General features: G+C 42.1%; 2 protein-coding genes across 2 annotated transcripts; both read left to right on the forward strand.

Moving 5' to 3' along the window:
* Positions 1 to 1,238: 1,238 nt before the first annotated feature.
* LOC4331352 (uncharacterized) lies at positions 1,239 to 2,078 on the forward strand. The gene has a single exon (XM_015772627.3). The coding sequence runs from the start codon at positions 1,302 to 1,304 to the stop codon at positions 1,818 to 1,820; it is 519 nt and encodes a 172-aa protein (XP_015628113.1). The 5' UTR covers positions 1,239 to 1,301; the 3' UTR covers positions 1,821 to 2,078.
* Positions 2,079 to 4,786: 2,708 nt separating this feature from the next.
* On the forward strand, positions 4,787 to 11,675 carry LOC4331353 (THO complex subunit 1). Its single transcript, XM_015772350.3, has 20 exons — positions 4,787 to 5,108; positions 5,250 to 5,333; positions 5,473 to 5,547; positions 5,866 to 5,947; positions 6,052 to 6,197; positions 6,311 to 6,382; positions 6,739 to 6,811; positions 6,907 to 6,972; positions 7,119 to 7,165; positions 7,290 to 7,361; positions 7,468 to 7,596; positions 7,680 to 7,787; positions 8,297 to 8,413; positions 8,504 to 8,586; positions 9,319 to 9,385; positions 9,679 to 9,750; positions 9,848 to 9,898; positions 10,678 to 10,737; positions 10,841 to 10,990; positions 11,081 to 11,675. Exons 1-20 carry the CDS (start codon positions 4,962 to 4,964, stop codon positions 11,294 to 11,296), a joined length of 1,917 nt encoding a protein of 638 aa, XP_015627836.1. The 5' UTR covers positions 4,787 to 4,961; the 3' UTR covers positions 11,297 to 11,675.
* Positions 11,676 to 11,988: the final 313 nt, after the last annotated feature.

Consider the following 11,988-nt stretch of genomic DNA (forward strand, 5'->3'; position numbering starts at 1 on the left):
ATCCATGTTCATCTGTACACTTGGATCCTTCGGATGAACATACGGAACCATAGCTAGAGGCCACCCACGTTGCAATGCATTCTCCACATACCATCTCCACATCCCAGAGTTTTGAACCGGCATTAGTTCCCAATAAAAACCCTCTGTTGCCCGACTTACTACAACATAGATTGTAATGTCACTAGTCTGTGGATCAACTCTCAAGCCCCGCATCAACCATTTTTTTATAGAAGGTACACTCCTCTCGGCTGGCCTATCAATTCCCCTTGCTGTTACAATAAATTCTGACAGATCTACCCCAGTTGGCCCATAACGGACGTTTCCTTGACCATGGTATAGTTGAAATATAAGTTTACTGGACATATCTGCAAAGTTAATTACTAGGCCGTTATTTTACATAATAAACGACTACAGTGTAATATCTTCTTTGCAACGTACCTAAATTTTTATATATTCTATTGCAATGTTACTCAACAACATTTAAAACTACAAACCTAATAACTACAAATACTACAGATCTACTAAGTTACCTACATGGCTACATCTAACAATATATATTTATATAGTACCACAGGTAAAACTCTATTTCATACAATGCATTTATCATATATTTAGTCACGTATATAATCTACGAATATTACCTGAAATCGAAGTTTGAAACTGGCAGGGCTTCGCCTCTTCTTTTCTTCTCCTCCCCTTCTCCTTTTTTTTTTTTTTTTGATGTGGAGAGGTTAGGAGGGAATGGGCTCCTCAAAGGAGCCGGCTGGGCTTTATAGGCGGCCAGGCCTGCCGCCTTCTGTAAGGGCGGCAAGGGGGTCCTGCCGCCCTTTGCCAGGGCGGCAAGAGGGCAGGAGGGGGCAGGAGGACGGCCGTCCCGCGCCGTCCAGCGCGCCGTGTGCCACGTCGGCTTGCCGCCCTTGCGAAGGGCGGCAGGGTCTAGTTTTGCAAATTTTTTCGGCGCTATAATATTTCTGTAAATATTAAAAAAAAAAATCTAAAAATACAAAAAATTCGCAATTGTTGATGCAAAAGCCCATAGTACTACGCACGGCGGACAGGACACGGTCTCATTTCCACTTTACACCCCGAAACAGTTTTGACCAACCGATTTGCTTCCCTGGCGTTGCCGTATTATACACGTTTGCACGAAACGTACAGAGTCCAGGGACCAAACCGTAAAATGACCCCTTCCAAAGACTCCGGCCATAAATAACAAGTCATTTTTTCCCAACCAAGTCAAACCTTCTATTCCTCCTCCTCGCCAAGCCAGCGGAATTTTCCCCCAAATCCACCGCGTCGCCATGGCCGCCGCCGCCGCCCGCCTCCTCCTCCTCGCCGTCGTCGCCGCGGTGTTCCTCCTCTCCCCCGCGGCAGCCGGGCGCCCCTGCGGCCACGCCCAGACGCTCCTCATCTCCTTCTCCTCCGTCTCCAGGCCCAACCCCGACCCCAACAACCCCACTCCCCTCACCACCACCGTCGTCACCGTCCTCCGCGTCCGCCGCCTCGGCCCCCACCACCCCCTCCAGATCCCCCGCCCCGATCCCCTCCCCGCCGCCTCCGACGCCGCCTCGTCCGTCCAGGAGCGCGCCAAGGACATCCTCGTCGTCGTCTCCGGCCTCCTCTTCGGCTTCGGCTGCGGCGCCCTCACCGCCGCGACCATGTACCTCGTCTGGTCCCTCCTCGCCTCCACCTGCGCTCCTTCCTACGACGAGGTCTACGGCGAAGACGACGACGACGAGCTGTCCGACTCCGAGAGCCCCAAGAAGGCCGGATACGTCATCATCCACGACGCCGAACAGTACGTCGGCGGTAAGAACTAGGGGTGGGGAATTGGGCTATCTCGCCGATGGCCAATTTAAGAATTTGTGATAAATGATCGCGTGGATTTGCGGGGTATATATACTACTATTAGCACCTATATATGTGTTGCGTCTGTCTGACTCAGTATGTGTGTGTGATTTCGAAAAGAAACAAATTATGAATACGGTCTTGATGTTTTCTTACATAATTTAAAGTGAAACTGAAGTGTCCTTATTTATTGATCATGAAACATGGAACATATTTGGTTCTTCTGCTCAGCAAAATTGCAATATGTTGTGTACAACTTCTGGTAAATTATGGAGTACTAGCTAGTTTTTCTACTCATGTTTTGTGCAGTTGTGGTCAGTGAATGTGCAGAATTTTCTACCATGAAAGGGCTAATATATTTTGGTAGGCCATCCATTTTGGATGGAGGATCACGATATAGGCCATTCTGGAGCAAACTGATTATTATTTTCCATATATTGTATGGTGACAGCTGATGTTTGTTCCATTTCTTCTTAGAACTTGTTCATCCGGCCATACCCTTGACTGTGACTGTCCAACATATTTTACAATAGACTTGTCTTGATGTCTTTATCTAAAGGATGCTAGGCGCAGTTTCTTTGGGTTCAGAGATTCGATATGGCACTAAATTGAGTTGTTTTCTTCATTCATTTGGTTACCATTTGTGTAGAGTTTAACGTACCAGTAGTATTTTTGGTAGGAAGTTACTGGAATGATGTTTGCTGGCCAGTAGTTTCATGGCTTAAAATAAACCTTATGACAGCATATGCGGCACCTAAATGCTTGTTATCTTAAGATAAATTTGAAGCTAACATGGTGTAGGATACTTCTGAACTATTTATCCTTCAGTGGCCATTCAGATACTAGCATATCATGGCGGATGTATTTTTGGGAATACGCAAGGAGTGCATTTTTGTATTAAGAGAAATAAAGAGTTATTTACAAAACCCAAACGCAGCAGGGGACCGAGACAGGAATCAAAACAACCAAAAAGCTACTTAATCCAGAATGCCATCGGCCTTTTCTCCTATGATGAAGGCTTTAAATCTCTACACTTCTCCATGGCTTTGTACATGTGTAACCAACAGCCAATGTGCCAAACACTAGTTTGGAAACTGACTTCTGTCACTTGTTCTTGGTTTTGTTTTTTCCCCTTACACCTCTACCTATCATGGATGCTTTTGCTCAGAATGTTGGAGATTGTAGTGTGTGTACTCTTGAACTGCTCTAATAATTTTGGTTTACTCCTAATAACTCAATTCCAGTTCATTGGCTTTACTGCATTGCATCAGTATGCCATGTGGTTGATGGTTTGGTTTTCATACTGTCAAACCTCCCTCAGAGATCTAAATTAATTGCATGTCCTGCATTTACCCTACTTTATGTTTGTTCCAATGATTTAGGAGCTTTAGCGCAGTGTACCTTGCATTTTGTAAACACTTTAGGTAAACCTTTTGTGGTTTGGTTGTATAATGATCAGATGGTTTCCCAGTTGTTGTAGTATTTGTTGGCTTATGCTGTTCCCAATTCTCTCTGTCGGCATATGAAGTCGCTGGTTTGAGTATGAACGGAGCATAAGTTTAATCAATCCATGTTATTGATACATGCCCTTTGGTTGTACACTTGTACTATGATGTTTAGCGCACAAACCAGATTGTGCCGCTGTTGCAAAAAATTGTATCTGCAGATTTTGTGACGAAATACGTAGTAGTTTGAAACAATGTTAGTATTGCACATCTTTGGTCTTCTGTGAGACTGACCTGACCATTTTGTCTGCACTGCTAGTTCTTGAATCCATAATCACGACACATGAACTAGCTACTCGAGGCTTCAGACTTGGACATTATTGGATGAGAGTATGAATAATAATGTCATGGCGAAAAAAGAAAATTGTTGATCTCGTCGTCGCTTGCATTAGTATACTGATTGCAAAGAAACTTCCACGGGAGAAGTCCGGTCAAGACGTAGATTTCTCCGCGAATCTCTCCTCCATCATCAAGTTCTTTATCCCCTCTTCTAGAGGAGGAGGATGTGGCCGCGGTGACAGCAAGAACACGCATGGTGTGGATGTGCTGGGCTACATCGTTGACGTCTGATAGAAATAAGTTCATTTAAGGTCCTTAATTTGTCGTCGAGTTTAAGGGCTCGTTCAGATTGATGTCTTTTCAAACTATACTTTTTTTTTTGGTAGAGTTGTTAAATATGTGCATCCATTTAGATTCTTGCCAAACTTTAGTAAATGCATAAGAAATCCTGCCAAAATTTTGACAATATTACCAAATTGCCAAAAATTAGTAAGGTTTATTTCGGCTACAATCTGAATAGCCCCTAAAAGGCTAAAACTCGTCGCTGTCCGGGATGGCCGGGGAGCTTCTTGGGCGGGAGGAGGCGCTCAAGCATTCTGCGAGGACCGGGATGGAGACGAACAAGAGCACCGACAGCACGAGCGGTGCGGCGATGAGGATTGGATCTCGGTACTCCTGGAGAACAGGGAAGAGAGACAAAGAGTTGTCGCTATTGTGTGAGGTCCACGTGAGTCCTACTTCCCACATCAGTTAAAACTTAAAATTAGCCACCATACTATCGTGGGACCAAAGTTGATACGGTATTGTGAGTTGAAGGATGAGCTGTAGCGTTGGTATTTCGGTTCGGGACGAATTCAAGGCATGTTTGGGGAAGTTTATGGCAACTGGAGATTTTTTTAAAAGCTCTCACAAACAGTCTAAATTTTCACTCAGATTTTAAGAAGATATAGTTGTAAAATCTAAAAATGAACTAGAAGATAGAAGAAGCTTATCTAGATTATCACCGGCTAGCTTCTCCAACCCCAACCAAAGTGTTATCCTCGTGGCAAATTACGGGATCTAATGCGAACTTATTCCCGTCTGATATAGATCGGCCCAATAACAACCCAAAATCCCAGTAATTCCTAAACGCGGCCCACAAGACAGCATCCCCTACCCCACCTTCTTCCCCGATCCCCTAGGAGGCTTCAACCCCGCATCCGCCGTCGCCTGCGCGCCGCCGGAGGCCGGAGCCCGCCGCCGTGGGATACTAGTCCAGCTTGGAAGCGGGGAGGGAGAGGCTCCAGCCAGTGTGCCGAAACCTACCCTTCCATTCTGACCCACCACGCCATGGCGGAGCCCACGCCGCCGCTGCCGTCGAACGCCGGGCTCCGCATCCTCCTCAGCAAGGACCGGCCACCGGCCTCCTCTTCCTCCGCGCTCGCCGCCGCCACCTCCGCCGCCGTCTCCAGCCACACCGACCGCGACCGCATCATCGTGAGTTGTCCACTCTCCTATCTAGTATGCCCCCGGGGGTGCCAGTGTGGGAGGATGTCATGAACCGAGGGTTTTCTGTCAATTTGCGCGGAATTATTTCTGTGTTGTGCAGTAGATTTGAGAAATCTCGTTTGTTCACAGGGAGTGTTCCGGGATGCGCTGTCTAGGACTGAATCCCCTGAAGCTTTTGCCCTTCAGGCCGTTCAGGATGCGATTAAACCTCAGGTACACAATGCACCACAGTCAGCCATGCTTGTAGGCTTGTAGCTTTCTCATAGATGATGGATTACTGTACTTGATGTTCCTTGCGTTGTCTTGTGCATACACACGTTTTTAAGTTAGTTGCTCATCTGATTTTTTGCAGAAGCAAACAGTGTTGGTTCTGGAGGAGAACCAATCCTTAGAAAATGCTCTACGCAAATTGCTGCAGGAACTTGCAGTAAGCTTCCTTACCACGCATGTGCCTGCACTAGTCTTTGTTCTCTGTAACAACACTATTACAAAGTAATGTGGTAGTAGATGATTTTTTTTTTGGGGTCACTGTCTCACATTTACAAGTTAGCGTAATGCAACTTCTCCTTTCTCCATACATTTCATTAAGTTTCTATCTTCTGTTTAATAACCGTCTGCAAGTATTTACCATGTACCTGAACGATAGGTAGTTCTATTGTTCAAATTGTGCAATCCTTACTTGCCTGTCATGCAGCCCTATAGATTAATGCTTGTTGCTGATTTCGTTTCATATCTATATTTGTAGTCATCTGCAGTTCAATCTGGTAAAAGAATAATGCAATATGGGGATAATGAAGAAAATAATTGCCCGATAACACGTCTTCTTGGTTAGTTGGAACCTTTTTACTGCTCCTTTCTCACATTGGTTCCTGAGCACTATTTAGAGATTTATCTGTTTTCTCTTGAGAGATCTTCTTTTTTTTCATGTTAGATATCGTGCTTTACCTTTGTGAAAGAGGGCATGTTGAGGGAGGTATGGTATTCCAGCTGTTAGAAGATCTGACAGAAATGTCAACTATCAAAGACTGCAAAGATGTATTTGGATATATTGAGAGCAAACAAGATGTCTTGGGGAAGGTAATTGAGAATTTGTCTTTTGTACTACATTTTGTTAAATTGGTGCTTGTAAGGCACATATGATGTATGCAGTTGCTTTGCTAATGGGGATTACCTCATTGAGTTGTTTGTAGCAAGAGCTTTTCGGGCGTGGCAAGCTTGTTATGCTAAGGACTTGCAACCAACTACTTCGAAGATTATCAAAGGTTAGATTCATCTGTTTTCTTATGCATACTCTGCTATCTACTTTGTCGTAGTCCGAATGTCTGTAGATTGAAATCATTCTGTGCTTTCCTTATTTTCTGTGCTGAGCAGTTTTATCAAGTACTAAGCTGACTGCTGTGCTCACTGTTCAGTAAGATCTTTGGTAATGACAAATTTACTGTAAAAATACCAAGCTATTGGACATATCATAAAAATCGTATTGTACATTGCGATGTTGTGGTCCTTTTGCTTTAGTGAGTATTGAACAAATATATTCTTTACATTTCTCGGAGTTTTGACAGCCTATAAGGTTGTGTTCTGTACTAGCATTGATACCCTTTGTTCTGAAATACCACAGGCAAATGATGTGGTATTCTGCGGACGTATTATCATGTTTCTAGCACATTTCTTCCCATTATCGGAACGTTCAGGTTTGCATATTTTGCATCTCTCTGTCCCCTCCTAGACAGCCCCTTATTGGCAAGGAGTGCATAACTACATTTTCCTTGTTTTTCTATTTTATCAGCTCTCAATATCAAGGGGGTTTTTAACACATCAAATGAAACAAAGTACGAGAAAGACGCTACAGATGGTGAGTATGACTATCCTGATAAAAAAAATATTTATTATTTTTTTGTTGTGTGTTTTTCGTGTGACTTTATTCAATTTTTTATTTCTTCAGTCAACTGTTCTCGTAAAAGGATAGAACTCCCTAATGTAAGCCTTTTTTTTTCTCAGGAATTTCTGTTGATTTCAACTTCTACAATACCCTATGGAGTCTGCAGGTGGCTGCTTTGTACCCTGTCATTCTGTGGGATTCAAAAATCATAATTGATTCCTGACACGCTTCTTAACTTTTAAACATTATATTGTTTCTCATGCTCATTTGTCTTTTTATTTATGTTCCAGGAGCATTTTAGTAACCCTGCTTTAACTGCTGCAAATCTGACAAGATGGCAAAAGTTTGTGTCCAATTTAACGGTACATCCTTTTGCGCATTTTTACAATTACATGAACCTTTTTCTTTCCCAATGCAAAATGTTAATTCTGAACTTCTCGTTGATGTTTACTGTTAATGAAAGTGCAGGTTGTGCTAAGCACATTTGAAGCTCAGCCTCTCAGTGACGATGATGGAAAACTTAACAATCTTGACCAAGAGGAAGATGCTGCTTTCAATATTAAGTACCTGACAAGTAGTAAATTGATGGGTTTGGAGGTAAGAACTTTTTGATCAGCTGATACTAACTTTTTATTATTGTTCACTGTTCATAGACTCATATGGCAATTGCTTCTTTGCAGTTGAAGGACCCAAGTTTTCGACGCCACATCCTTGTCCAGTGCCTCATATTCTTCGACTTTCTCAAGGCACCTGGAAAGACTGACAAAGAAGGTCCAACTGGGAGCATGGTTAGTCCACTAAATGACTTCTCTGATTGTTTTCCATGGACAGTTGAACTTAGACTTGAGCATCTGAAATTGTGCTGTTACCAAATTTTTAGTATTCACCTATTACTACATGATTGCTCTTGAGTTTGTGATAGTCACAACAGCAAATGTGGCAAAGCTAGCATTAGTTCTCATGAAACCATCAGCTCCTTTTTCTGTGCATGCTATGTGAGATCGTAAGTAGTCTGTGATAGCTATTCCCATTTTAGTTGAACCGATTATTATCACTTATTAGCATACTTCTCACAGCGTGTGCTACTGGGCATGTAAGTATTAACAAACACTGATTGCACAAATTGTCCAAACCGTATGAAGTTGCTTGGCAGTGCTAGTTTTTAGTATAACAGTGCCAACTAATACCAACTGCCTGCCTGATACAACTGGGTTATAGTGGCTAGTACAGACAATGAATCAGGATTAAGGAAATGCCACTCTGTACTCTGTATTAACTTTATGCTCTCTACAATCAGAAAGAGGAAATCGATTCTTGTGAAGAGCGTGTTAAGAAACTTCTGGAGATAATTCCACCAAAAGGGAAGGACTTCCTACAAAGCATCGAGCATATTCTTGAGCGGGAGAAAAATTGGGTATCCTCTTAGCTGCATGTAAGCAATATTTTATCTTAACATAGTAATTCTCACAACCAATGATTCTGTTCCTGCTGGCTCAACTTGAAGGTATGGTGGAAACGAGATGGGTGTCTAGCGTTTGAAAAACAACCTTTTGAAAAGAAACCAGGCCAAGCTGGAGTCAGAAAACGGTATGCTACTTCCTTTCTTCTGGCACTGAATTTGCCATTAGTCTATTATTGGTTCTGCTGTTGATGTGCTAGCCTATCATAATGTGTAACAGTTACAATAGATTTGAAATGATTTTAGTGCTAACTAAAAGAACAGCAGCTATCAACTGTGATATTGTCTTATTAAATACATCCCGCAAAGCATACTGTTTATAATTTTGATGGTACTGGGAGCACCATATCCTAAACATTGTGTCACTGGGAGCATTAACTTCAAATACACTTTATCTGAATTACCATGGAGCAGACAAATTAGTTATTTTATAATTTTGTGCTGCCAGTTTTTTTAATGTTCGCCAGAAGCAAGAATCATGAATTTCACCTGTTTCACATCAACATTCTTATATAGTGTCAACTTACAATGTTATGGATTTAGATGTGTTGTTATATGTATGAAGTTCACAATTTGTATTCATTTGTGCTAATGCAACTAGTTTCATATTTTTCATGAGTGAAGAGTGTAAGAATGGTCTTTGATATCGATTGCCTCGTTGAGTAGTTGTTTGTGGCATAGGTTTATTTAGAGAAAAGGTAAAAAAACAAATTAGTAGGAAATATAGCATAGATTCTTGGAGTTAACAAGCCAGTATTCTACTTCACATCCTCATGTCGATTTGTAATATGAATTCACACAAGAAAGTCCATGTCCAAATGCAATCTAATTCTTTGATATTTTGCTTTCCTTCCTTGTAGTAAGCCAAGGTGGAGATTGGGAAACAAAGAACTTGCCCAACTGTGGAAATGGGCTGAACAAAACCCTGTATGTTCTACCAAGCATCCCATTACTATTATGTTTGACTTGTTACTAATAGATTTGCATAATCCAGTTTAAAAGGGTTCCATCCGTTGAGTTCCCTATCTGTGCCTTTCTGAGTCATTTTCTATCCTTTTGTCATGCAACACTCTACTATTTGAAGGCATACATCTTCCATTAATCGGCCTTTCTCATCACTTTTTATCATTTTGTGATGCAACTTGTCCAACATTTAAATTCATCATTTTTTTAGCATTTATTTTTTTGCATCTGACTTCTAATTTCTCCGTGAGCTGCAGAATGCTCTGACTGATTCTGAACGTATTTGCATGCCATCAGTAACAGAATATTGGAAACCACTTGCAGAAGATGTAAGTGTTTCAATTTATATAGTCATTTTTATCCGTCCTTTTTGCTTTGAGCAAACCAATTTATTAGTGCAATCCTCTAATTATGTGTAACTTACAGATGGATCCATCTGCTGGTATTGAGGATGAATATCACCACAAGAATAATCGTGTGAGTATAGATCTCAGCAACACTATTTCCTGTTGAGATGATTATACTAAAATTTGGTTCTGTGATGACTGTACCAGAACCCAATTAATAAACAGGGTATAGCATAGGCTATTTACATTTAGGATCTGGTTTAAATAGGAAGATATATCACCTCTCGGGGAGCTAAAATACAATTATTCTTCTAAGCGGGTACTGCTAAGACTAATGCTAAAAAGACTGGGTCTATTACCATGTTACAAATGTCATCCAACCTCCCAATTTTTCAGTAGGAGTGGTATTTGTTAGCCTTTATTTGTTTGCTCGTATTGGGTGAATATGTTGATCCATGTGGGAATTAAATCAAGCATAAGTGCACTTCTGTGCTTACATTATTCAAATAAAATGTTGAAGTAAGCACATCCACCTTCTTCAATAGAACTTAGGTACTTCATAGTTTATTAAAATCAAGTGCATGATCTACTAGAGCAAATGATACCGTACATTGTTATCATGTGTAGCAAAAGAGAATCTGATATAGTTCTGGTCTACTGATGGATCATAGCGTGACATGTCCCACTCCCACACAGTGATAGAGATGGGTTGAATCACATTAGGAAGAAACAAAATATCCTGGGCATTTGTCAGAGTCTCGGTCATGATGAAAACGAGGACTTTGTTTCATAGTACTTCCATGGACACTGAGATCAAGAATTTTGTTTCCATATGACCTGATAATGAAAACAGATGGTATTTTTATCTCTCCAATATGATTGTCTCACGACCAGCATTTTATTTGACAGGTGTATTGCTGGAAAGGGTTACGATTTTCAGCCAGGCAGGATTTGGAAGGTTTTTCTCGGGTATGCGTTATGCTATGAAGCCTCACAGCATTCTTTTTCTCATTCATATATGCTGGATGGAAATAATTGTGCATCCCATGACCTCTACTCAATCCCATTCCAGTTTTGTGATTACGGTATTGAAGGAGTTGTACCTCAAGAACTGTTGCCACCTGAAGTCCGTTCCAAGTTTTATTCGAAGCCTGGTGACAAGGCTAAACGACCTAAGAGGGAAGACCCAAAAGGCACTTCAGCCCAACCCAAGGAACAACAGGTACTTGGCTCACCGTCTTGATCAAACTTGGACGAGCAATAACTTCAGAATTGCGCTGCTGATATATTTCCGGTGCATTCCTGTGTGAAGGTTGTTTCAGCCACACCGGAGACCGACGGTGGCGGTAGCGGGGCTGAACCAGAAGAAGGTGCTGTGCCAATGGATTCTGATAATGCCGCGATCGATGAAGGCCGGAAGCAGAGCCCAGAGGAGGTGTCTGGACCTGAAAGCGGGCAGTGCGAGGCTGAAGCCGATGGCGAAGATAACATGAAAAATGAGGCTAGTAAAGACGGTCCATCCGCATAGAACCTCTGCCGGAAGATTTTGTAGTATCCTGTTGCCGACGTTTCTACTGAGATCGCCCATCTTTAGAGTTACTGTGACCCCCCAGATTGAGACATCCAGGCTCCAGATTGTTTTAAAGAAGATAGAGAGACATGTATCTAGTCCACTGAACACAGAATTTTAATGAATCATCAGTAGCTGACGCCATGCCTTAGCCTGACATGTGTATATAGACAGCTTGTTCGTTGAAGTGTTATCTTGCATCCTGGGTCCCCTCCTGTGTGTGTTTACTGTTCGGTGTAGCATACTGCTTGGAGTACACTATAGGAGTACTAGTATGTATCAAGCTCAATTTACCGTACCAGTTTATGGTGACATTAAACTCCTTTATCTCCCTCCAGCCCTCCTTGTGACCGTACCAGTTTTCATATATCAAGAGCGCTGGGCCGATGGCCGCCCATCATCGTATGGTAAATTCAAAAAAACCCCGTTTTGAAATTTAAATTGCCAACTGATACCAGTTTCACACCAAAAATGTTTTAGATCCCGGCGATCGACTTCAAATACCCCATACAAACAACCTGTTTGAATTTCTTTCTCTTAGCCGCAATAAATAATTACATCAATTTCAGAGTAAGTATGGTTGGTTGGTTGGTTTGTTGGGTTTCTCCCCGGCCTCCGGTCAACCACTCAGCAAGCACGAGGCACATCCA

The sequence above is a fragment of the Oryza sativa genome, chromosome 3 (assembly GCF_034140825.1).
Source record: "Oryza sativa Japonica Group chromosome 3, ASM3414082v1".
Lineage (NCBI taxonomy): Eukaryota > Viridiplantae > Streptophyta > Magnoliopsida > Poales > Poaceae > Oryza > Oryza sativa.

Bases quoted from the DNA above. Each gene is read 5' to 3' on its own strand.
- LOC4331352 (XM_015772627.3), top strand. From the start codon at position 1,302: ATGGCCGCCGCCGCCGCCCGCCTCCTCCTCCTCGCCGTCGTCGCCGCG.
- LOC4331353 (XM_015772350.3), top strand. From the start codon at position 4,962: ATGGCGGAGCCCACGCCGCCGCTGCCGTCGAACGCCGGGCTCCGCATC. The intron at 6,383-6,738 runs GTTAGATTCATC...GAAATACCACAG, and splicing joins TACTTCGAAGATTATCAAAG to GCAAATGATGTGGTATTCTG. The intron at 7,788-8,296 runs GTTAGTCCACTA...CTCTACAATCAG, and splicing joins AAGGTCCAACTGGGAGCATG to AAAGAGGAAATCGATTCTTG.